The sequence below is a fragment of the Schistocerca serialis genome, chromosome 1 (genome assembly GCF_023864345.2).
Source record: "Schistocerca serialis cubense isolate TAMUIC-IGC-003099 chromosome 1, iqSchSeri2.2, whole genome shotgun sequence".
Taxonomy (NCBI): domain Eukaryota; kingdom Metazoa; phylum Arthropoda; class Insecta; order Orthoptera; family Acrididae; genus Schistocerca; species Schistocerca serialis.
Window position 1 is genome coordinate 88514239 of NC_064638.1, and position 27065 is coordinate 88541303.

The 27065-nt window shown below is 40.3% G+C and overlaps 1 protein-coding gene across 4 annotated transcripts in view; it reads left to right on the forward strand.

The window, feature by feature from the left end:
* Positions 1-24203, forward strand: part of LOC126462308 (inositol polyphosphate 5-phosphatase OCRL) — a 104368-nt gene extending 80165 nt beyond the window's left edge. For 3 of the 4 annotated variants that reach the window (XM_050096062.1, XM_050096064.1, XM_050096063.1), the window contains one exon: positions 19954-24203. In XM_050096062.1, coding sequence (XP_049952019.1) covers positions 19954-20114 — 161 coding nt within the window. In that variant the 3' untranslated portion in view covers positions 20115-24203. The remainder of the gene's footprint in view (positions 1-19953) is intronic. The other variant, XR_007585957.1, reaches the window with a different exon arrangement.
* Positions 24204-27065: the final 2862 nt, after the last annotated feature.

Consider the following 27065-nt stretch of genomic DNA (forward strand, 5'->3'; position numbering starts at 1 on the left):
TGGGAGTAGGATTAAGGTTTTTTAAAGAAGGATTGAGAGGCAAGGCTAGAAGTCAGAAATTCCTGGAACGTTTGGAGAGGGTGATTTTGAGGAAGAGGAGGTGGGTCCCGCTGTGACGGAGGACGGAACTGTTCCAGGCAGGGTTCAATTTGGATAGTGTCTTGGGGAGTTGGATCCTTAGGTGTAGGATTAGGATCATTTTTCTTTGTGGCAAAGTGATACTTCCAGCAGAGAGTATGAGTGTAGGACAGTAAATCTTTGATGAGGGCTGTTTGGTTGAATCTGGGAGTGGGGCTGAAGGTAAGGCCTTTGGATAGGACAGAGGTTTCGGATTGAGAGAGAGGTTTGGAGGAAAGGTTAAGTACTGAATTAGGGTGTTGTGGTTCCAGATTGTGTTGATTGGAATTTTGAGGTTTTGGAGGGATTGGAGCTGGAAGTGGGAGATTGAGTAGATGGGAGAGACTGGGTTTGTGGGCAATGAGAGGAGGTTGAGGTTTGCTGGAAAGGTTGTGAAGGGTGAGTGAGTTGCCTTTCCGGAGGTGGGAAACCAGGAGATCGGATAGTTTTTTGAGGTGGAGGGTGGCATGCTGTTCTATTTTGCGGTTGGTATTGTATGTGGGAATGGCCAGCAACAAACTGTCCATTTGCATGAATGGACACAGGCAGACAGTGTTTGTTGGTAATGAGGATCACCCTGTGGCTAAACATGCCTTGGTGCACGGCCAGCACATCTTGGCACAGTGTTACACCGTCCGGGTTATCTGGATACTTCCCACTGACACCAACCTATCCGAACTCCGGAGATGGGAACTTGCTCTTCAATATATCCTCTCTTCTCGTAATCCACCAGGCCTCAATCTCCGCTAATTTCAAGTTGCCGCCACTCATACCTCACCTGTCATTCAACAACATCTTTGCTTCTGCACTTCCGCATCGACTGACATCTCTGCCCAAACTCTTTGCCTTTGAATATGTCTGCTTGTGGCTGTATATGTGTGGATCGATATGTGTGTGTGTGTGTGTGTGTGTGTGTGTGTGTGTGTGTGTGTGTGTGTGTGCGCGCGAGTGTATACCCGTCCTTTTTTTCCCCCCTAAGGTAAGTCTTTCCGCTCCCGGGATTGGAATGACTCCTTACCCTCTCCCTTAAAACCCACATCCTTTCGTCTTTCCCTCTCCTTCCCTCTTTCCTGACGAAGCAACCGTTGGTTGTGAAAGCTAGAATTTTGTGTGTATGTTTGTGTGTCTATTGACATGCCAGCACGCGCGCGAGTGTATACCTGTCCCTTTTCCCCCCTAAGTTAAGTCTTTCCGCTCCCGGGATTGCAATGACTCCTTACCCTCTCCCTTAAAACACACATACTTTCGTCTTTCCCTCTCCTTCCCTCTTTCCTTATGAAGCACATTTATTACAATCTCTGTCTTACTCTACAGTTTTTACCCTCTGCAACTACCTCAAGTACCATAGGAGTTATTTCTTGATGCCTTGACATATATCCTGTCATCCTGTCTGTCCGTTTCAGTGTTTTACACATGTTCCTCTCCTCGCCATTTCTGTGGGAAATCTACTCATTTCTCATCTGTACATCTAATTTTTAGTGTGCTTCCAAAGCACAAGATCTTGGATCCCCCCCCACCCCACCCCCAGAGTTCATGAATCACTTACTTTTCTCCATTGTGCATTACCAGAAATTTCTTCGTCAAATAAAGGACAATATGTGATAACAGTAGAATTATTTTATCCAGGAATGCCGCTTAATTTGTCATGTTATTTTGCTTCAGGATACCACGTTCTGTAACTTAATCCACTTCATGGCCCCCATTTTGATGAGTTTCACTAATCTCGTATATGCTGTGACTCATTGCTTCCATCCATCTTACATTTACACTCAATCCATAATGTGTGCTGCAGCTAACTTTGATCGCCGTTTGTTGTTGACACCCTCTCACCCTGTAGTTTAATCTCACTTCTGAATCTTTATTTTAAATCTGTTATTGCTTCTTTGATTCACAGACCGAACAGTAAGTGTGAAAGACTGTATTCTTGTCTGGTATCCTTTCTAATCGGAACACTTAAGTTTTTAATCATCTATTCTTATTTTTCCCCTCTTGATTCTTCTACATACAGTACGAAGGGCATTCAACAAGTAATACAACACTTTTTTTTTTGAAAGCAAGTTGGTTTTATTCAGGATTCAATACACTATATTATTCCCCACTCTTTCGGCTACGAAACCCTATTTTTCACCATAATTTCCATTCAGTGTGACAACCTTATACCACCTTACTGCGAATGCCTATATGCCCGCATGGTACCACTCTACTGGTTGATGTCAGAGCCAGTGTCTTGCTGCATCATCATCCATGTACTGCTTTCTGTGGAGTGCATCCTTCATTTGACCAAACAGATAGAAGTGGATGAGGAAGAACAGTTCAGTGAAGTTTTGTGAGCTCTGTTTGGGTGTGCAGACTTGCGTGATGCTTTTCATTGTCATTGGTGATGGGGAAGTTAGTATGCATTTGTGGCAACAAGCATGCTGAAGTAGTTTCTTCAGTTTCCTGATGGTAGCACGATACATTTCAGTTGATCGCTGCACCATGAGGGAGGACATCAAACAGAATAATTCCGTCAGAGGCCCAGAAGACTGTCGACTGACTTTACTAACTGAGGGTGCGGCTTTGAACTTTATCTTTGGGAGATTGGTGGTTTGGTTCCAGTTTGAATTGATGAACCCAAGTTTCATCACCTGTTATGGTGTTTGACAAAAAATTATCATGATCAGCATCATAATGTGCAAAAAATTCTGTACATATGGTATTTGGTTCTCTTGGTGGTGATAAACTCGGTGGACACATACCACTGATTACCCCAACTGGTGGACGAGTGTGTCAGCACTACCAACACAGACATCCAAGTGAGCAGGGAGGCTTTTGATTTTTATTCATTGACCAACTCGAATGAGTGTCTTCATATTCCAATAACGCAGGAGTCACAGTTGTGGGTGGTCAGCCAGCATGCGGGAAATTGGTCAGGTTTGAGTTACTTTTTTTGTGATTGTGGCAGGTGCTTCACCCAATGACTCACTATGCTTTTGTTCGCTGCCAGGTCTCAGTAGACGTTCTGCAAGTGCCTATGAATATCTGTGAAGCTCTGGGCTTTGACCAAAAGAAACTCAATGACAGCTCTCAGCTTGGAACGCATCTCCATTACAGACGTCATTTTGAAGACTATGTATAGCACCGTCAACTATCAAAACTTAGTGAAACTGTATGAGCTGAAGCAGGAAAATTCCATGATGTCACACAACAAATTTCGCATTTTTCAACTAAAGCTGGTGAGGAAAAAGTCTGTTGCTTTACTTATTGAATGCCCCTCATATTTTGTGTTATCCACCTTCACCTACATGTTGTACCAATTTATAATGTTGAATGCTTTTTCTAGGTCGATAAATCCTATAAACCTGTCTTGATGTTTCATAAGTGTGGCATCCTTTATCAAGTGCAGTGTGATGCCTTTAATTTTCCTAAAGCCAGACTGACTGCCATCTAATGGATCTTCAATTTTCTTTTTCATTCTTCTGTATATTACTCTTGTTAGCAGTCTGGATGCTTGAGTTAGTGAGCTGAATGTGCAGTTGTTCTTGTAGTTATCTGCCTTTGCTATCTGAGGAATTTTGTGGATGATATCTCCAGACTCGCAGACTCTATACACCAACTTGATTAGTTGTATGGTTGCCACACCCCCAATAATTTCAGCGTTACCACAAGTTTTCAAAATCAGGTAATATCACTGAATTTTAGATGTGTCAGGGAAATTTGAAAAAGAAAAAAACATTGGAATTTTTTTTTGTCTTGGTATGTGAAATCGTTTATTTGCTGAGATATCGTGCATCATTGTTGCCTGGGGCCGCTGAATATATGCGCCGCTCCCCTACTCTCTCATTCTTACTGCTTCTTCCTTTTCTACCACTCCCCTCAGCCTGCAGTCAGTGCTGCCACCACTTCGTGCCGCTAGCCTTTGTGTGCGTGCTCCCTTTTTCTAACAAAGGCTATCGCCAAAAATTTAGTTGTGAGAGTGTGATTGTCTTTTCCATGTGCCTGTATGTGGCTCGGGAATCTTCTTTGACGGGTTAGCTATCTATCCTCATTAATATTGATTCTCAGAGTATTTGCACAAGTTATCTGTTGCACGGCTTGATCATCACAGTTAGTTGGATGAGATTAGATTAGAATCAGTTTTTGCTCCATAGACTAAAAAAAAAAAAAAAAAAAAAAATATGAACATAATACTTACTACCCATATCATTTGCCAGGAGATTGTCAAAATAAGTAAATACATTACAGTAAACTGGAACTGCTAATATTTACAGAATTAATTAAACATTGTTATGCACTTTTAATAAATTTATCGTACACAAAAAATCTAATCTCGACTGTTGTGACAAGTGCTGTCAAAACTAAAATCCAACAGACATTTTTACTTAAACTTGTCTAACAGTCCCTGTTAAGATATTCATCTATAGCGTAGGAGTTGCCTATAAGATCATCTTTCAAACTCTGTTTAAACCGTGCTTCATCTGAAACCAAGTTTTAAATGGTTGCTGGCAATTTATTGAAAACATGTGTTCATGAATATTGGATCCCTTTTTGGACCAAGGCAAGTGATTTTAATTCTTCATGTAGATTGTTATTATTCCTGGTATTGATATTATGTATTGAGCTATTGGCTGGAAATAGATATATGTTACTTGCAACAAATTTCATTAAGGAATAAATATTCTGAAAAGCAGTGGTTAGAATACAAAGTTCCTTGAACAGGTTTCTACATGATTATCTTGTTACACGCTTTTGGACACTAAAAATGTTTGCTCGGTTTGATTAGTTACCCCAGAATATGATCACGTATGACTGACCTTACGACTTATCTTAGAAGAAAGATTAAGGAAAGGCAAACCTACGTTTCTAGCATTTGTAGACTTAGAGAAAGCTTTTGACAATGTTGACTGGAATACTCTCTTTCAAATTCTAAAGGTGGCAGGGGTAAAATACAAGGAGCGAAAGGCTATTTACAATTTGTACAGAAACCAGATGGCAGTTATAAGAGTCGAGGGACATGAAAGGGAAGCAGTGGTTGGGAAGGGAGTAAGACAGGGTTGTAGCCTCTCCCCGATGTTGTTCAATCTGTATATTGAGCAAGCAGTAAAGGAAACAAAAGAAAAATTCGGAGTAAGTATTAAAATTCATGGAGAAGAAATAAAAACTTTGAGGTTCGCCGATGACATTGTAATTCTGTCAGAGACAGCAAAGGACTTGGAAGAGCAGTTGAATGGAATGGACAGTGTCTTGAAAGGAGGATATAAGATGAACATCAACAAAAGCAAAACAAGGATAATGGAATGTAGTCTAATTAAGTCGGGTGATGCTGAGGGAATTAGATTAGGAAATGAGGCACTGGAGTTTTGCTATTTGGGGAGCAAAATAACTGATGATGGTCGAAGTAGAGAGGATATAAAATGTAGGCTGGCAATGGCAAGGAAAGCGTTTCTGAAGAAGAGAAATTTGTTAACATCCGGTATAGATTTAAGTGTCAGGAAGTCATTTCTGAAAGTATTCGTATGGAGTGTAGCCATGTATGGAAGTGAAACATGGACGATAAATAGTTTGGACAAGAAGAGAATAGAAGCTTTCGAAATGTGGTGCTACAGAAGAATGCTGAAGATTAGATGGGTAGATCACATAACTAATGAGGAAGTATTGAATAGGATTGGGGAGAAGAGAAGTTTGTGGCACAACTTGACCAGAAGAAGGGATCGGTTGGCAGGACATGTTGTGAGGCATCAAGGGATCACCAATTTGGTATTGGAGGGCAGCGTGGAGGGTAAAAATCGTAGAGGGAGACCAAGAGATGAATACACTAAGCAGATTCAGAAGGATGTAGGTTGCAGTAGGTACTGGGAGATGAAGAAGCTTGCACAGGATAGAGTAGCATGGAGAGCTGCATCAAACCAGTCTCAGGACTGAAGACCACAACAACAACAATGACAGAATATAATGAAAGTAAGCAAAGTAAGAAAGTTTTTTATATTTATATCTCCTAAATCTGACATCATTCTCACTGCAAATATAGACTTTTTAGGTGCTTCAGCAATTCTGTGGTATGCCCTTTCCAACTGAATTTACTATCAAGTTGTAATCCCAGAAAATTAACACTGTAAACCTCTTCAATTTGCATGTCGCACATCAAAGGCTTTTGACATGCCAGTAGCCTCTAATTTATTATCTAATGAATTAAGTACATTTCCAGTGTAAGTGTAAACAGCTTTCTCTCTGTCAGAATCCTTACGAAACCAAAACTGTGACTTGGGCAATATATTATTTGCAGTCAGATGCTTGAACACAAACTTTTCATATATTTTTGAAAAAGCCAGCAAAAGTGAAACTGGTCAGTAGTTTGAGGGTATCACTTTATCCCCCTTCTTCAAGAGAGGCTTAACTTCAGCATATTTTATCCAGTCTGGAAATCTTCTGCTGATAAGAGATCGAATACACCAATAACTTAAGATGGGCAACTTGCATGAGCACTCTTTGATTAACTCTGTTGATATGTTATCGTACCCCCTAGAATACTTAGATTTTAAGGATTTTATGATGGCTGCTACTTGTTTGGGAGACGTGAATGGTGTTTCCTTTTTACTGAAGCTCTTTTTAAGAATGGTGTTTCCTTTTTACTGAAGCTCTTTTTAAAGACTGGTCTCAGATACTACATTGCACTGTTCACTGAACCTGATAACCCCAAGCTGTCAGTAACAGAAATAAAGTACTTGTTTAAGAGGTTTGCAACACTACATGCACTTGTTATCAATGTCTCATTTATTTTTAGAGCTATCTGTCCCTCTTTCGTTTTGGCCCCACCTGTGTCTGTCTTCACTATATCCGACACAGTTTTTTTATTTATTTTGTTGCCTGATGTGATTATCTTTTTCTTGTAATAAAGTTGCTTCGTTTTCCGGGTTACTTGCTTCAATATTTTGTAGTTTTCTTTGTAATGCATTACAATGCTAACATCAGAGCTGTTCCTAGATAGTAGATATAGTCTCCTTTTTGTCCCACATGAGTATCTTTATTCCTTGTGTAGTCCAGGGTTTATTTTTTGACTGCTGTGTGATCTGAGTTATGTTTAGGAGAAAAAAGTTTTCAAAAGTAGAAGTAACTTTATTAACAACACTTTGTGTTTTCCATTTGAGTCAGAGATATTGTAAACATCTTCGCAGTTAATGTCTTTGAGAAATTTCCCAAATTTCTCAATATTTGACTGATTTATTACTCTCATGTACTCAGATTTAACAGTTTTTTTTTTTAAAAAATCCTGACAAGTTTCAACATTTAAAACAAGATGCTGCATGTCATGATCAGATAGCTCATTTGCTATTGGTGCTGTGATATGACTTTTTTCCCTAGATTTGTCTACAAAGATATTATAAATAGCAATCTCAGAGCATTTACATATCCTGGTTGCATAGTTCACAGTAGGAACTAAATTGAATGCTAGTGTTACTGATTGCAATAATTTTTCACTGACAGAGCTTTTCAATAAATCCACATTAAAATCACCAGTAACCATCATTTCCTTGGTTTTTTTTTCTGTGAGATGGGAGAATAGTGCTTCCAGATTCTTTACAAAGAGCTTAAAATTTCCTCCTGAAGGTGATCTGTATATACTTACCACTATAAAGGACATATTATGAAATACTACTTTTGTTGCACGAGCTTCTAAGTGCTGCTGTGAGTAAAAATTATTAATATCAGTATTCTTGAAACCAAAACAGTTTCTGATAAATGTGACAGCTCCTCCTTTCTCCATATTTTTTCTACAGCAGTAAGAAGTTAACTTGAATCCTGTAACATTTAACATATCTATAACAGTGATCACATGATGTTCAGAGAGGCAGATTAAATCAATTGGTTTTCTCACCTCTAATTCTTCAACACAAATAAGCAACTCGTAAAGCTTACTCGTTAGTCCTTTGGTATTCTGATGCAATAAGGATAACTGATTTTGTACACTGGCTGAATTACAACTGGATGAACGTAATTGTCCTGTCAATTTTTGAATATCTCTAGCTTGTCAGAGGCTGTCTCCTTGAATTGTGTACATTAAAATTTACTTTCTAACTGCCTGTTTTATCAATGTGAATGTCATTTTCAGCCTGTGTCTGAACATCTTTTGTTTCTGCCCTCCATACCTCAAAAAAGGAAAAGAAAAAAACTGCTATTCTGTCACTTGTAACAACTGGTACTTTACCATCTGTGGTAGATGACATCAACTCCCATATTTGCTACTAGCCTAGAAATTTTTCCCTTCCTTTGCCTGTTGAGGTGAAGGCCATGCCTAGTATAGTCCCATCCTATTGATGGAGTCAACAGGAACCACACCAATATGAGACCCCCATACCTGATTCAAGCAGCCTTTCCATTTCAGAATTAACTCTCCTAACAGAAGAGTTTAAATGAGGCCAATCATGGTGCCTCACGATAGACCCAAGCCCAACACCAATATGTCTCATTGCTGAAGCTATCTTTAGCAGTTCACTCTAAATTGAATAATTAGGGTTCCTGTCCATGTTGTTGCCTGCCCCACCCACTATTACCATAGTGTCTTCCTTTGTGAAGTCTTTGCAAAGTGAACCTACATCCTCTATCACCTGACCCAGACTTGCACTAGGTTTAAAAAAATTTGACCCGGTAACCTGACGTTAGTTCATCCTACAACAGTTGGCCAACACCTCTACCATGTAAACTACATAACAACAAAAATTTCCTTATCTTCTTCTCCACAATGTATTCTGGCTTCTTACTTTTCAAACACTTGCTGAAAGTTTGTTGTGTCCTGTCTACTCCTACATCTGCTTGTGGCTCATCAGTTTCCAACTGTGGCAACAGATCAAATCTATTTTCCACATTCACAACAACACTGTCTGAGAAAGTCCTATTCCTACTTTTTCTATAACCTGTTGTCACTTCTCACCTCTTTTCCCTTCTCCCCACTTAACCCATCTCATTTCCTCAGCATGGTGTCTGAGACATGTGAATAACTGGTCACATGAGTAGACTTCTACTACAGGCCAAAACTGCAGGCTATTTCTGTGGGTAACTGTAATGGACCAGTCATGCTGATCTAAAGCCCATTGTTTCCCACTAATGTACATTCCCTGCCCAGCGTATCTAGTCTCACAGATCTGTTCGCAGACCAGGTCTGTTTGTGTGTGGCATAATGTGGCGGATTTTTGTGGTTTATCCATAGACCCTGGACTCTGATGCTCCTTGGCAGGCCAGAAGCCATGGGCAATGGATTTCAGGAATTGCAACTGTCTCACTGCAAGTACATGGTACAGTGTGGTGTTTTGTAGACATTTTATTTATTTTAGTATATTTTGGCACTTTGAAAGTAGTTTATATATTGGAAAGTATGGGTGATAAGAAGAAGAAAATCATGGCAGTTACAGGCAGTCAGTACACTATGTACTCACATATTTTTTGATCATACAATACCTGTAAAATAAAACATAACACAGTGGGTTTTGTTTTATTGACATAAAATAACATCAGTGATCTTGATGAAACACATACCATCTTGGCTTGCTTTCTCCATCTGAAAACAGTTCATTACAAAAGATGTGGATTTTAGTACCTAAGATTTTTTGCTCACACATTTAGAAATACAGAAGTCCTTAAATTTTTTTTGTCAACTTATGTCTTTACTTACCATTGAGATCTCAAAATTTGCCAGGGAAAAATGCTAAAATTTGTCTGGAAATCAGGGAAATGTTAGGGAATTTCACTTGGGGAAACTTGTGGCAACCCTGAATTTTAAAAAGTCCAAAGGAATATTGTATATACCTTCCACCGTATTTGATTGTTAGTATTCCAATGTTCTGTTAAACTCAAGATTTCAATACTGGATCCTCTATGCCTTCCATATCAATTCCCACTTCTTCGCAATTGTGTCACCAAACAGTTCCTCTCTTAAGTAGAAGTCTTCAGTGTACTTTCTCCTCCTATCTGCTCTCTCTTCTTGGGTCTTAACAGTGGAAATCAGACTGCACTCTTAATGCTTCTAATTTCATGGAAGGTTGTTTTGCTCTTCCTGTTTATTTTATTCCGAAAAGACTTGTATTGATGAACATTTGCTTCCTTCTTTTTTCTATCAGCTGTAGTATTTGGCAACGTAATTTTTCACGACGACATTCTTCAACAAATGTGTAACAGATTTCTTACTGTGTGAGATCTGTCAATTTAGTGCTTTTGAAAACTTCCTCTGTCATTGTCATCAGTAGATTCCAGTAATCCATTAGGTACATTAGTTGGCAGAGTCATTACAGAACTTCCGTATGCTGTCGTAGATTATGTTGATGTCTGTGACTGAGGAACATTGGTAGCAATGCTGATTTCGTAGAGTGTGGATGTCTCAGTTGATTTATCTGTTGCCTTACAGCATAAAACACTCATTTCCACACCCTACAAAGGGTGTAGCTGCTGACTGTGTTAAAGTTGCTGTTGCACATTCTGATCTCAATGGCACCTCTGATGACAGAATCGCAATAGGTGGACACCTGGGATATTATTTCCATTTCATCAAACATAATCGTGTGTTCATGCATGAGGCTGTGTTCAGAAATGACAGATTTGCTGAAATCTCGTGTTGTTGGTCCCTCCCCCCCTGAAATCACTCATCTTGACTACTGGTGTAACTGTACCACATTCATGAGTTATTTTATAAATTCCGGGAACAATGAGACCAAGGTTGTCTTTTATGGGCTTATCATCTCTCTTAACTATTTTTGTGTGATTGGAAAGTGGATGGGATACTGTGTCTGCCCAGGACTCTGCTTATTTTGATTTTTGTAGCTTTGAAGAAAGGAAGGATTGCTACGGACTGATCAGCTTCTGGTGATTGAGTATCTCTGTTTTTGTTTCTTAGACATGGCTAACTTAATACCTGAATAATTATAGCAATTACTGGAATAAGTTTGTTAGATATGCTATCTCAGAACCCATGTGTGCCTTTGCACAGGCAATTTTAGCTTAATTTATCAGCATATTTAAAACTGCTGTTTTATGGGCTAGATGATGAGATCTTTGTGCATTAAGATATAGGTCAAAATAAGTTGGTTTCCGGTAAACATAGTGCCTGAGCTATCCATCTGATTTTTGTATGTATGTGTTTCCAACGAAGGCCTTGTTGGCCAAAATCTCAGTTTCAGTCTGTCTTTTTGTTGTATCTTTCTGTGACTCAGAATCTCTGCTATATGGTGAGTAACAACTATCCTTTCACAATATTCTTAAAACATTACGTAAGTCAATTGCTATTCACTGTGAACACGATATCAAAAAACTCTTCAAATTTTTTGGTCACAAACAGGTCTGAACCAATCAAGGTGAAATTACTGTTAGTTTGGATGTGGTCTCTTTGTTCAAAAGTCCCTGTGGAGGACACACAAGTTACTACTGGACCACTTCCCCCTCAAGACTGTCATACTCTTTCACCATACTTCGACAACCACACATTTTTATATAAAGGTAGATTTTATGAAATGAAATGACTAATGGAAAATCTGTTATCTCCAGCAGTGGGCAATGTCTTTATGGAGCACTTTGAGACACGCACATGAAATTAAACTCCTTGTTCAACTTGTCTGTTTTGCTGTGTGTGACACACATTTATGATTTGGTCACATGAAATTGAAGCAATTCACCTGTTCATTGATTAGGTGAGATGGAGAGAGAAGGAAAATTACCATTTTTAGAGGTCTGCTTCAACAAAAATTATAGAGTCAGCTAGGGCACTCTATTCTCTGGAAAGCGAGCCATACAGAAGTATATCTCAGGGCACAAAACAAACTTCATCCATCCCATAAAGGAGCAGTTTTAAATATTCTGATAAATAAAGTAAGCAATGGCAAAGAACACATGGATTCCGAGATCTCACATTCAAGAAACAGAAACTGAGATACTCAATAATCAGGTGATCAGCCCATAGCATTCCTTCTTTCTTTGAAGCTACAGCAGTTAATAAAATAGGCAGAGTCCTGGGCAGACATGGTATTCAGTTCCCACCAGGGGGTTCACAACTCTTTTTGTTGATACATGCGTGGGGAGCACGAGACCCCAAGCTAGTGCGGCTCTTTTTCCTTTCTGGGATGCGTACCTTCCTTTTCCACATCCTTCCCCCCCCCCCCCCCCCCCCCCCCACCCCCACCTGAGCCTCTTCCCTTCCCCTTCTCCCCCTACGGGTGTATGTTTCGTGCCTACGTCCGGAGACGAACACTTGTAACTGTAAGACAGTCACTCTTCTTTGCTTTCTATGCTGGAAAGTCTCTGTCCTCCCTTTGTCCCTCTATTTTCCTTGCCTCTTCTCTTTACCCTCTTCTCCGCTGCGGCGTTTGAGTCCTCTCTTCTTTCCTTTTCTTTGTTACTCCCTTTCTCTTTCTTTGCTCCCTATGCGTGGCTCAAGGCCGATCCATGCGTTCCCAAGTGTAGCCAGTGATGGGGTAACGCGTAATTCCCCACCCCGGGTAGACAGGTAGGACACGTATGTACCCCCTGGGAACGGCCAGGCCCAGAGAGGGGTTATTACCTGAGCTGATACCTTCCATCCGTTTCTTGGGAGGTGTGAACAATCGCCTAAGGCGGGAGTGCCCACAGATAGGGCCCCCCCCCCCACAAGGCAGGAGCGCGCCATCGGAGACACCAGTAATCATGGGGGATACTTCCGTAATGGTTTCCTCTATGTCTACAATTTTTGCTCACAAGAGAAAGTTAAATGAGTCTCAGCCACGGACAATTCTTCCATCAGTGCCACAGTTCCTTGTAGTTTCTCGGTCGGACGAAGGTCAAGACTTCTCCACAGTCAACCCTTTCATTATTCAGAAAGATGTCGATGCAATTGCAGGTCCTGGAAAGTCTTGTTGCCGATTACGAAATGGCACCTTGTTGTTGGTAACAGTCAGTGCCCTCCAGGCACTAAAAATTGCTGTGAACTTCACTGCTACACACCTTCCCTGTCCAGGTGGAAGCGCACCGCGCTTTAAATTCATTACGCGGGGTGGTTTATACATGCTCACTTGATGGATTGTCCAACGAGGAAATTCAAAACTACCTGTCTGACCAGGGCGTAAAGGCTGTACATCGAGTCATGAAAAGGGTTGAGAAGGACTTGGTATCAACCCGTACTATCTTCTTGACATTTGACAGAGTTCAACTTCCATCGAACATTAAAGCGGGCTATTAGATAGTTTCAATTACATCCACAACCCTACGCGTTGCTATTGGTGTCAGCGGCTTAATCATACCAGCCAGTCATGTTCCAATCTGGCCAAATGTGTTGTGTGTGGCAAGGATGCCCATAAAGGTACTTGTCCACCTCCATCCTCTCATTGCATCAACTGTATGGGTGACCACACTGCTTCCTCTAGAGATTGCCCCATTTTCAAAGTTGAATGGCTTATTCAGGAAATCAGAGTGAAGGAAAAGGTGTCTACATTTGCTGCCCGTAAGTTATTCGCCAATCGAAAGCCCACTGTGCCTCCAGCAGGTAAATATAGCACTGTCCTTGCATCTTCTTGGCTTACTTGGGAGGCAGCCACACAGACTTGTTATCTCACCTTAATGCCACGGTCGTCACATTGGCCAGCGCCAAGATCGCCCGTTCAATCTCCACAGTATCACCTGCTCACAGCTCACCCTTGATCGGCTTGTGCTAAATCACGAGCCCCAAAATCAGACACCCGGACTTCCAAAAAAGAGCCTACTCGCGAACATTTTTTACGTACCCCGACTTCACAACCATCGATTCCTCCCTCATCTCAATGTCCTGTTTTCAATAAGGCTCATAAGAAACTAAGTTCCTCTCCTTCTCCGCAAGGCGTGTCTCATCTACAGTGTCACCTGGCAGTAACCCCCTTGGCCGTCTTCCGTGTCGCCAAGGCGCACTGCTGGCAGCCGATCAACCGGCCGATTGCTGGTGGCAGGAGCTGCCCCCGAACAACCTACGGATCAGGATCTTCTGCCTTTGGCTGAATTCCGTTCCACATTGTCAGCCGCCGACTCTCAGCAGTCGAGTTGAGAGCAACCGTGGTAAGATTCTTCCCTTCTCTGCCCACCCTATGTCAATTATCCATTGGAATATCCGTGGCATTAGAGCCAAATGGGATGAATTGTCGATCCTCTTATGATCCTACTCGCCGGTCGTCATCTGTTTTCAGAAAACAAAGCTGCATCCCCACGATCGCTTTGTTTTCCTTCATTTTCAGTCAGTCCGGTTTGATCTCCCCTCTGTTGATGGCACTCCAGCACATGGGGGACTTAAGATTCTTCTCCATGATACTGTCTGTTATCACCGAATCCCCTTAAACAGTTCCTTCCAAGCTGTTGCTGTCCATCTTTCCCTTTTTGGATACACCTTCTCTCTTTGTACTGTATACATTCCATCGTCCACACCGATGACAAGAGCTTATCTCCTTCATCTCTTTGGTCAACTCCCGCACCCCTATTTGCTGGTTGGGGACTTCAGTGCCCACCACCCGCTTTGGGGATCTTCGCGTCCTTGTCCACGAGGCTCCCTATTGATTGACGTCTTCCACCAAGTGGATCTCGTTTGCCTCAACACTGGGGACCCTACATTTTTGTCTGCCTCCACATCGAATTTCTCTCATTTGGACCTTTCAGTTGGTACTGTTCAGCTAGCTTGGCACTTTCAATGGTTCGCTCTAGCTGATACACACTTGAGTGACCGTTTTCCATGTTTCAAATTGCAGCCACAGCTGCCATCTATGCGCCCGGGACGCTGGAAGTTTGCCCAAGCCGATTGGACACTTTTTTCGTCTCTAGCGACATTCGATTACCATCACTTTCCTTGTTTCGACGATCAGGTCACTCATGTTACAGAAGTTATTCTTACAGCTGCAGAATGTTCAATACCTCGCACCTCCAGTTTGCCCCAGCACCCCCCAGTTCCTTGGTGGAACGAGGCAAGCCATGATGCAATATATAAGTGGCGACGTGCTCTTCGCATTTTCCGCCACCATCTCACTTTGGCCAACTGTATCCACTATAAGCAGTTACGTGCGTGATGCCGTCGCGTCATCTGCAACAGCAAGATGGCAAGCTGGGACTTCTTTACTAGCTCTTTCAACATCTTCCCTCCCTTTTCGAAAGTTTGAAGTCGAATTTGACGGTTATCTGGCACGTCTAGTTTCTCCCCAATCTCTGGGCTCACTGTCGCACATGATACCTTATTGGACCCCGTTGCAATTTCTAGCTCATTGGGTCAACACTTTGCTGAGATTTCAAGCTCTTCAAATTACCTGCCAGCCTTTCTCCCAAAGAAACGTGCAGCAGAAGTGCGACCTCTTGCTTTCTCCTCTCAAAATAGCAAAAGCTATAATACTGTTTTCTTCATGCGGGAACTCCAACACGCACTCTCTTCTTCTCGCTCTTCTGCCCCAGGACCAGATGGTATCCACATCCAAATGTTGCTGCATTTATCCTACCATAGTCTGCATTACCTCCTTCGCCTTTATAATCAAATTTGGACTGACAGTACTTTTCCCAGAAGATGGGGGAAGATATCATCGTCCCGAAACCTGGAAAGGACAAACACCTCCCCTCTAGATATTGCCCCATTTCTCTCACTAGTAGTGTATGTAAGGTTTTGGAGCATATGGTGAATTGCCGTTTAGTCTGGTGGCTGGAGTCCTGAAGCCTTTTAACACCTGCCCAATGCGGTTTCTGAAAGCATTGTTCTGCAGTTGACCATCTTGGTGCTCTCCTCTTATATCATGAAAAAATTTCTCAGGAAACGCCAAACGGTAGCAATATTTTCTGATCTGGAGAGAGCATACAATACCTGTTGGAGGACAGGCATCCTCCACACACTGTTCTCTTGAGGGTTTCAAGGTCGGCTGTCCCTTTTTATTCTTGAATTTATGGCAGAGCGCAGATTTAAAGTGTGAGTGAACACAACTCTCTCCCGTACTTTCTTCCAAGAAAGCAGGGTTCCCCAGGGCTCCGTGCTAAGGGTTGTACTGTTTGCCATCGCCATAAATCCAATTATGAATTGTCTCCTTCCCGATGTCTCGGGCTCCCTCTTTGTGGACAATTTTGCGATCTTCTACAGCTCTCAACAGACCAGCCTTCTTGAACGACGTCTTCAAGGGTGTCTCAATCGCCTCCACTCTTGGAACATCGAAACCAGTTTCCGCTTTTCTCCCAGTAAGATCGTTTGTGTAAATTTTTGGTGGTGTACGGAGTTTCTTCCGCCTTCCCTACATCTAGGCCCTGTCAACCTTCCAATCGCGGATGCCGCTAAATTCTTGGGTCTTATGTTTGACAGAAAACTGTGCTGGTCCTCCCAAGTTTCCTATCTTTTGGCTCACTGTCTGCGATCCCTCAACACAATCTCCTCTGAATGAATGCTATCTCCGGGGAAGCGGACAGAGTGGTCCTTCTCCACCTCTACCGCGCCTTAGTTCTCTCGAAATTGGGCTATGGAAGCATATTTTACTCCTCTGCTCGGCCATCTATTCTTCAGTGTCTCAACTCTGTCCACCACCATGGATTGCATTTAACATCTGGAGGTTTTTACACCAGCCCTGTGGAAACCCTTTATGCTGAGATTGCTGACCCTTCGCTGTCCAATCGGCAAGCTGTCCTTCTGAGTTGCTATGCTAGCCATCTGTTTTCCATGCCTGCTAATCTGGCCCATGACCTTTTTTTCAATGCCTCCTTGGATTTAGGGTATGCAGGCCTCCCTTCCTCTCTACTACCACCGGGAGTCTGCTTCCGTCAACTGCTACATTCTCTTTCCTTCCAATTTCCTAAAACTTTCCTGACAACTGGGGTTACAGCACTGCCTTGGCTACGCCCCCGGGCCTGCCTGCACCGTGACCTTTGTCAGCTTCCCAAGGATGGTACCCCTTCTCTCGTTTATTGTCGGGCATTTGCTGCTCTATGTGCACAAATAAAGGATGCCACATTTATTTACACTGACGTCTCAAAAACATCATTTGGTGTTAGGAGTGTCTATATTGTTGGCAACACCCCTAATCAATTTCGGCTTCCTGACCAGTGTTCGGTTTTTACTGCGGAGCTTTACGCTGTTCTCCAGGCTTTCAAATACACCCGTCGCCATCAGCGGATACAGTATATTATATGCTCAGATTCGCTCAGCTCTCTCCTCAGTCTCAAAGCTCTTTACCCTGTCCATCCACTGGTCCACTGGATTCAGGACTGCCTCCACTTGGGGGGGTGTCTCTGTGGTATTCCTCTGGATCCCAGGACACATTGGTACCCATGAAAATGAGGTGGCCGATATAGTGGCCAAGGCTGCAGTCTCTCTTCTTCAGCCTGCTGTTCACATGGTTCCCTGTCTTTTTAGCCATCAACATCTTTTAAGTGACAATCCTGTCGCCCCCCCCCCCCCCCCCCCTTTGAACTGTGAGACGTCTTTTACTTGAGTGCCCCTATTTTACTCTGCTACGCGCCTGTCTATAGATTTCGCCTGATATATCTTCCATTTTAGGAGATGACACGCGCTCAGCCGATTGCGTCCTTGAGTTTATTAGTGTCAGTGAGACGACGTCGGTCATTTGAAGCTCTTCTATAGTGGTTTTCTTAGCTTTCCTTCAGTTTTTTAGTTCCCCACTTTTTGATTTTCACTCCTATTGCTGCTGATTTCCATTTTTTATTTTTTTTAAGCCACAGACCAGGAAAAGAAAAAAAAAAAAGCTATTCAAAGAAAATTAAAGATGTTGCACCCAGGAGAAGACAGCCTCAGTCTCAGTGTTCATGGAATTTGCAAAATACCTCGACTGTGGTAGCATTTGGATTGGTCAGTCAATGTCACTGATTTCAGAGACTGCAAAGAGCACCAACAACACACAAAATATTGTGATTTTCTCAGATTTGCTATTCCAAATTGTAGCCTCGTGAACAGGCACGTGATTATGTATGATGAAACAAATATTATTCTGTGCATCTATGTACTGTGATTGTGTCATCCATGAAGGTGTTAACATCAGAATGTGTAACAGCTATTTTAACTGAGTCAGCAGTTACACCCTTAGTGGTGCATGGAAATTGATGCCGACACTGAAAGGCGACAGATAAATCTACATCTACATCTACATCTACATATATACTCCGCTAGCCACCAAGCGGTGTGTGGCGGAGTGAACAAACCGCGCCAAAGTCATACTTCCCCCCCTCTGTTCCACTCGCGGATCGCGCGAGGGTAAAACGACTGTCTGAACGCCTCACTACGAGCTCTTAATTACCTTATCTTTGAATCGTGATCATTGCGCGATTTGTAAGTTGGTGGTAATAATATATGCTCTACATCCTCGGTAAAGATCGGATTTCGGAATTTAGTGAGCAGCCCCTTCTGTTTAGCGCGCCGTCTATCTGCAAGTCTCTCCCACTTCAAACTTTCTATGAGATTTGTAACGTTCTCGCTATGGCTAAATGTACCAGTCACGAATCTTGCCGCTCTTCTTTGGACCTACTCAATCTATTGAATCATACCCAACTGGTAAGGGTCCCATGAAGACGAACAATTCTCCAAGACTGGACGAACTAACGTATTGCAAGCTATTTCCTATGCTGAAGGACTCCATTGCTTCAGGATAGAGTCACTTATCTAAAGAAATCGGCATTACTACCAATGTTCTTCAGTCGTAGACATTGAAATATCCTGGTGATGACATAGCTCAAGCTCAAGATGGACAAATCTGACACAGCAGTAACTCGGTGAAGCTGAAATGTTCACAAACAGCTGTGTTCCAAATACCTACAACTGTATGACCAACTTGTGACATTTTAGTTTTTGAGATTTCAATTTTTCTTGAACTGATCTACCTGATCTTAAAGTACTTCAAATGCATCTCACCATTCTTCAGTACTCCAGTACCTCCCTTATTTCGGCGTTGATTATTTCTGATAATTCTCTTGAACTTCAGCATACTTTTCAGCATTTATAAATTATGAGCTGATTAGGCCTTACAATGCTGTATCTTATTTAGGAATCTATGTCTGATGATAGTGTAATCCAGTTGAAGTTTTCCTGTGTCTGCCGATCTTTTCAGGGTTCGCCATGACCTTGTGTGATTTTTGATTAGTGCATTTGCCATTAAGCTGAAGTTTACTGCAGAATTTAGTCTTCCTTCTCTCTTATTCATGTTAACGAACCCATATTCTCCTATAACACAGTGCTTTATTCCTTCCCCTATAGAGTTTTCCAGTTACCAATGATTATTAGACTTCCACCTCCCTTTCCGTACTGAATTATACATTCAGTACCTTCATGTAGTCTCTCTCTCTCTCTCTCTCTCTCTCTCTCTCTCTCTCTCTCTCTCTCTCTCTCTCTCTCTCTCTCTCTCTCTCTCTCATCTTCTGCTTGCAACCTTGGCATGTATATCTGATCAGTTGTTGTTGGTATTGATTTACTGTCTGTTCTGGTGAGCATAATCCTTTCATTGAATTACAATAACTCACTTTCTGCTCTACCTCTGTACCTTCCTATTCATGATTATCCTACCCCCATTTCATCGTCTGGCGCTACTGATATTACCCTATATTCATCTGCCCTGAAATCCTTAAAAAAAATTTAAAAAAAAAATCCCACTTTCACTTTACTGATCCCCAATATATCTATACTGAGTGTTTGCATGACTACAGAATAAAAAAACCACTTGAAGAGGGTGGAGTATCCACTTAATCACTATACCTTTTTTTAATTATTGTTTAGTGTAATAGCTCTTCAATATAAAATCACTGTGTTAAGTTTGAAAAAGATCTTTAAAAGTAGTAAGTAACTTATTCCAATTATAACCCAAGATGAGAATAAAATCTGTGAGCTGTGAAGGCCATTACAAAAAATCTTACATATTGCAATTTTTTCAGCCACACTGTTTGGGACCATCTTCCTACGTGATCCACCCCGTAGTCGTGGCGATTTGAGTTCAAGAGTTCGGACAAATCAGCAGGCACTTGACAGGAAGAAGGCGAATTTTGTTTACAATTTTCTAGTGAATGACCAAAGTGATTTAATACTTGGTCGATGAAACTTTTTTATTTTTGCATTTGTTAAATGTGTAGTACTTACAAGCAGTTATACTCAAGTTAAAGAGGACCCACCTTGCACATATTTATATATATATTGTTATCTAATATTTAGATTGCATATTTATTTTAATTAAGAAATTCTTGCATGTGTGTGTTTTAATGTGCAATTATTTGTACAGAAGAAGCAAATATGTAAAGCAGTACCATGTACTGCACTATAGAATAAAACGGTTTTGAGTTTATGCTACAGTGAGAAATTAAATATCAGAAAAAGTTATCCTAGAATAACTGATATTCTTGCCGTGTATTAAAAACTGTAATTTGACTGCATATCGTTGTACTATTTCCTTCAAAAGTACATATTGTTTATCCTAAGTAGGAGCCAGTATGGTTATTTTCATGTGATAATGATGTGCACTGGATGTAACAGTAAGTCTGACAATTTTCATCCATGGAGTGATTAGTCCTTCAATTTGGAAACTGCAGAGTTCTGTCATTACATGGATTTGGCTGACCCATTACAATGTGCATGATGACCAAGAGTGACATTGTTGTTAGATATTATGAAGAAGCAGTTTGGAGTTCAGTGTATAAATTATGGAAAACTGTGCATATAAATATATCTTGCAACAGCTCTTCCAAGTAAAATTACAGTACGATGATATGCCAAATTTTTTAGTCTTAAACAAATTGGTTTGTTTAATAGTGTGTACTTAGCTGTTTAAATGCTCTGTGTGTCAGTATGCATATGCAGACACAAATGCCAAATCATTAAATGCCTTATGCCACAGCTTTATTATAATTTCCTCTGTCATCTTTTCTGAAATTTCAAGTGTGAGAATCAGAGCCCAATATAAAGCCTCTACAGCTCCCACAAATGCTTGATGTGGTGTATTGCAGTAGTGGATGTTGAAGTGACAGTGGAGTCATAATTTAGGATGATGTTTGACCTTAATGTCTGAAGAATTGTGTGAAACGTACTCTCTTCCATCAGTTAATCATATTGTTCTTCTAAGGGAACAGTTACAGCATGGACTGCCTCAATGGAGAGAGATATTACCATAACCCTCCTTGAACATCATTCTTGTGTTTTTTATCTTGATGGTTGGAGCTTGTTTCAAAAGAATTATATTGCAAGTTGTTAATTTATCTGTGTCAGTTCACATGTGTGTAATAATGAGACATTAAAACCTTATTTTACCTAGCCCCTCACTGAATCTTTGCAATTTATACATCCACCAATTGACTCACTTCTGCATTTGCTCATTTGTGAACCAGACTTTTGCTGTAGCTAAGTGGAAAACTAAAGTCATCATTTACTCATGTCTGCTTTACTGGTCATACAAGGTTTTTTCAGCAGCAATCAATGTCTCATCTTAGACTCTCCAATTAAATTTATCTATTTGTACACTATAGTGCAAAGATTTGTTAACTGCGTGCTGCGGGAGCATCACGTTTGTGCTACAGGACACCACCAGAATATGATATTAATGTTGGATATACTGTATAAATTGTTTGCGAATCTAAAGTGTTTCATTTATTATAATATTTTTAAACCAGCCTTCTCACATCAGCTGTCAGATAGATGAATAGTTTGACTTGATATGCCATGGAAAAATTTTGATATTAATGGCTCCATAACCAAAAACGTTTTGAACTCATTATTGCACCGTATAATGGACTCATTAAAAAATGTTTCAAAATGCCTTGTGTGTTGGTTGGATTAGTTCCTTTGCAGAAAGGTGACAGAGCTAATGTGAGAAACACTCTGTTCCTTCCTTCCTTCCCTAATAAGTGAACGATTTGTTTCATATGGAATTTTTATTTAGTGGAAAAAATATTCTTATGAGCTCGGTGATTTCCAATGACGTAGTAGTCCCTAATTGAGAGTATATTTAAATCTGTCACAATGTGATGCACAATCTATATGAGAACATATCGACAGTATAAAATGCAATTAATTGTTCACGAACCTGACCTGGTGTAAGAGTGCAGTTATAAACATAGTTAAAATGTACAGCAACAGTTCACCATAGACTGTGGCTATGTACACTCACTTTTTGGCAATTTTCTGAAGTCTTGGAATTATGCCACCTCCCATCTTTCATTTCTATTTTGCTTTTAAATACATAATGAACATTTAACATGTAAATCACTGAGTCATAAGAATATTTTTTCCACTAAATAAAAATTCCATATGAAACAAGTCGTTCACTTATTTGGGAAGGAAAGAGCAGAGTGTTTCTCACATTAGCTCTGTCACCTTTCTGCAAAGGAACCCATCCAACCAACACACAAGGCATTTTAAAACATCAGCATGATTAACTGCAATGAAGAGAGAGGAGTTCTATGTTGCGCCTGTACATATTTGCTTCTTCTCTGACACAATAGAAACAATGTCTCCTCTCCCCCCTCCCACATCAGTTTTATACATAGCCAAAGCAATCATACTTTGTGCATATGTAGTTATGTTTTGTTTTAGTATATATTAGCAAACGAAAGCGCTGGCAAGTTGATAGACACACAAACATACACACAAAATTCAAGCTTTCGCAACCAACGGTTGCTTTAGCGAAAGCTTGAATTTTGTGTGTATGTTTGTGTGTCTATCAACCTGCCAGCGCTTTCGTTCGGTATGTCACATCTTCTTTGTTTTTAGATATATTTTTCCCACGTGAAATGTTTCCCTCTATTATATTAGTATATATTAGGTTTTAAATGGTGGCCTACTAGAAGGATGAAGCACTAGAATATTTATAAAATGAATGTAGTATTATTATTTAAATATTTTGAAAAAATTGTCACTCAGAAATCTAGTCATTTGAAATGTTTCTGTATAATGGTATTTCTATATTGTTAATATTGTTTCCAGTACACAGTAAATGAAATTGGGAGGGATCTGATCAGTGGTCCACATACAGCTAGCTGGAGAATGTGTAGCCTGTAGAAATACTGTAGGAGCAAGCAAGAACTCTTTAAATTGCTGTAAATACTTTAGTTTGTGATGCATGAACAGTCAACTAAAATACCCCAATTAAGATTTCAATAAACAATGGTGACAAAGGCAACTGAAAGTAATGTAGATGGGAAAGTATGCATTCCAAAGAAGTCCTGAAGAATACACACAGAAAATTTGAATATTACTGTGTTGCTTTGACATAGTTTGTTTATCCATGAGAGTTGAATATTTTTTTCATTTTATACTTTCTTTGTTAAGTTTAAAAAATCCATTTTTGGACCCTTTTATTCTTTACTTATCTTCCTATAAATATTGGATGCGATGAATGCATTTAATACATGAAATACTGATGTTGTCAAAACACTTCCATGTTTTGAGTTATCCTCTCACCTTTCTCCCAAATGGGCAGTAATGATACTTTCATTTTACTTGCTTATTGTATGCACCACAGGTTTGTCTAGGGTTGTGTGTATATTTCAGCAATGACCTGTAGGTGCACTTCCCACTTCAAATATTTTAAAATAGCTTCCTTGTCTATTTCTTATACTTAGAACCTTTGAATTTGTGAAATACTTAAATGTCCTCAATGGAATACAAACAGCGGAAGGAGTTACGGTATGTGCCATGTAGTTGAGACATGGAGTGGGCTACACATATATAAACAAGATGGAAATAGTCACAAAGCTTTTAAAAAGTGTCCTTCCTCACAGGTTATATGCCCTCCTCCCAACGCACCCATACTGTCATTGCCATCTTTTTTTAGTATTGTTTACTCCTTCCATTGTTTATCACAGTGTCTTCCTTCCATTAGCCGTATCTTTTTGCTTGTGTAGTATTTCTAGTCATCTTTTTGCAATAATGGGCTAGCATTGTTGTGATGTACATCAATATATTTTATAGAACACTTTGCTGAATTCATATTCAGTTGGCCTGTATCATCTAAAAAACATTTTATGTTAAATTTTCCATAAACTGCTGTGGCACGTTGTTATCTGAAGTCATATGATGTACCTTTTCTCCTTTTGTTATAATTTCAGTTGCAATTTTAAATTTATGTAGCAGCAACTGGCAATGTTAATTGTATGTATAGTTTTCTACCTCATAGTTCCATTCATAAAAACTCTTAATAAATGCTCTTTTTAATATATACAACATGTGGTCAATTGAATGTAGCTTATAAGAAACCATCTAACAAAAAGCTTTGAACATTGGTGAAGAAAATGAGGTACACATAACCATTACCAAAATAAGGACAGCTTGACAAACAAAGCAGAATTTCAGAATTCTATGAATTCGTAAGCTACTAAAAACAGCATAGTGGACGCATTATTGTGGCCAAGATACATACGAAGCCCACACCTACTACAGTAGTACAAGTTTATATGCCAACTAGCTCTGCAGATGATGAAGAAATTGAAGAAATGTATGATGAAATAAAAGAAATTATTCAGATAGTGAAGGGTGACGAAAATTTAATAGTCATGGGTGACTGGAATTCGAGTGTAGGAAAAGGGAGAGAAGGAAACGTATAGGTGAATATGGATTGGGGCTAAGAAATGAAAGACGAAGCCGCCTGGTAGAATTTTGCACAGAGCACAACATAATCATAGCTAACACTTGGTTTAAGAATCATGAAAGAAGGTTGTATACATGGAAGAACCCTGGAGATACTAAAAGGTATCAGATAGATTATATAATGGTAAGACAGAGATTTAGGAACCAGGTTTTAAATTGTAAGACATTTACAGGGGCAGATGTGGACTCTGACCACAATCTATTGGTTATGACCTGTAGATTAAAACTGAAGAAACTGCAAAAAGGTGGGAATTTAAGGAGATGGGACCTGGATAAACTGAAAGAACCAGAGGTTGTACAGAGTTTCAGGGAGAGCATAAGGGAACAATTGACAGGAATGGGGGAAAGAAATACAGTAGAAGAAGAATGGGTAGCTTTGAGGGATGAAGTAGTGAAGGCAGCAGAGGATCAAGTAGGTAAAAAGACGAGGGCTAGTAGAAATCCTTGGGTAACAGAAGAAATATTGAATTTAATTGATGAAAGGAGAAAATATAAAAATGCAGTAAATGAAGCAGGCAAAAAGGAATACAAACGTCTCAAAAATGAGATCAATGGGAACTGCAAAATGGCTAAGCAGGGATGGCTAGAGGACAAATGTAAGGATGTAGAGGCTTATCTCACTAGGGGTAAGATAGATACTGCCTACAGGAAAATTAAAGAGACCTTTGGAGATAAGAGAACGATTTGTATGAATATCAAGAGCTCAGATGGAAACCCAGTTCTAAGCAAAGAAGGGAAAGCAGAAAGGTGGAAGGAGTATATAGAGGGTTTATACAAAGGCGATGTACTTGAAGACAATATTATGGAAATGGAAGAGGATGTAGATGAAGATGAAATGGGAGATAAGATACTGCGTGAAGAGTTTGACAGAGCACCGAAAGACCTGAGTCGAAACAAGGCCCCCGGAGTAGAACACATTCCATTGGAACTACTGACGGCCCTGGGAGAGCCAGTCCTGACAAAACTCTATCATCTGGTGAGCAAGATGTATGAAACAGGCGAAATACCCTCAGACTTCAAGAAGAATATAATAATTCCAATCCCAAAGAAAGCAGGTGTTGACAGATGTGAAAATTACCGAACTATCAGTTTAATAAGTCACAGCTGCAAAATACTAACACGAATTCTTTACAGACGAATGGAAAAACTAGTAGAAGCCAACCTCGGGGAAGATCAGTTTGGATTCCGTAGAAACGCTGGAACACGTGAGGCAATACTGACCCTACGACTTATCGTAGGAGGAGGATTAAGGAAAGGCAAACCTACGGTTCTAGCATTTGTAGGCTTAGAGAAAGCTTTTGACAATGTTGACTGGAATACTCTCTTTCAAATTCTAAAGGAGGCAGGGGTAAAATACAGGGAGAAAAAGGCTATTTACAATTTGTACAGAAACCAGATGGCAGTTATAAGAGTCGAGTGACATGAAAGGGAAGCAGTGGTTGGGAAGGGAGTAAGACAGGGTTGTAGCCTCTCCCCGATGCTGTTCAATCTGTATATTGAGCAAGGAGTAAAGGAAAGAAAAGAAAAATTCGGAGTAGTAATATCCATGGAGAAGAAATAAAAACTTTGAGGTTCGCCAATGACATTGTAATTCTGTCAGAGACAGCAAAGGACTTGGAAGAGCAGTTGAATGGAATGGACAGTGTCTTGAAAGGAGGATATAAGATAAACATAAACAAAAGCAAAACGAGGATAATGGAATGTAGTCGAATTAAGTCGGGTGATGCTGAGGGAATTAGATTAGAAAATAAGACACTTAAAGTAGTAAAGTTGTTTTGCTATTTGGGGAGCAAAATAACTGATGATGGTCGAAGTAGAGAGGATATAAAATGTAGACTGGCAATGGCAAGGAAAGCGTTTCTGAAGAAGAGAAATTTGTTAACATCCAGTATAGATTTAAGTGTCAGGAAGTCATTTCTGAAAGTATTTGTACGGAGTGTAGCCATGTATGGAAGTGAAACATGGACGATAAATAGTTTGGACAAGAAGAGAATAGAAGCTTTTGAAATGTGGTGCTACAGAAGAATGCTGAAGATTAGATGGGTAGATCACATAACTAATGAGGAAGTATTGAATAGGATTGGGGATAAGAGAAGTTTGTGGCACAACTTGACCAGAAGAAGGGATCGGTTGGTAGGACATGTTCTGAGGCATCAAGGGATCACCAAATTAGTATTGGAGGGCAGTGTGGAGGGTAAAAATCGTAGAGGGAGAGCAAGAGATGAATACACTAAGTAGATTCAGAAGGATGTAGGTTGCAGTAGGTACTGGTAGATGAAGAAGCTTGCACAGTATAGAGTAGCATGGAGAGCTGCATCAAACCAGTCTCAGGACTGAAGACCACAACAACAACAACATGAATTTATCAACTTCAGAACCTGTTTCTATATTTCTCATACTTACCCTTTGACATAAA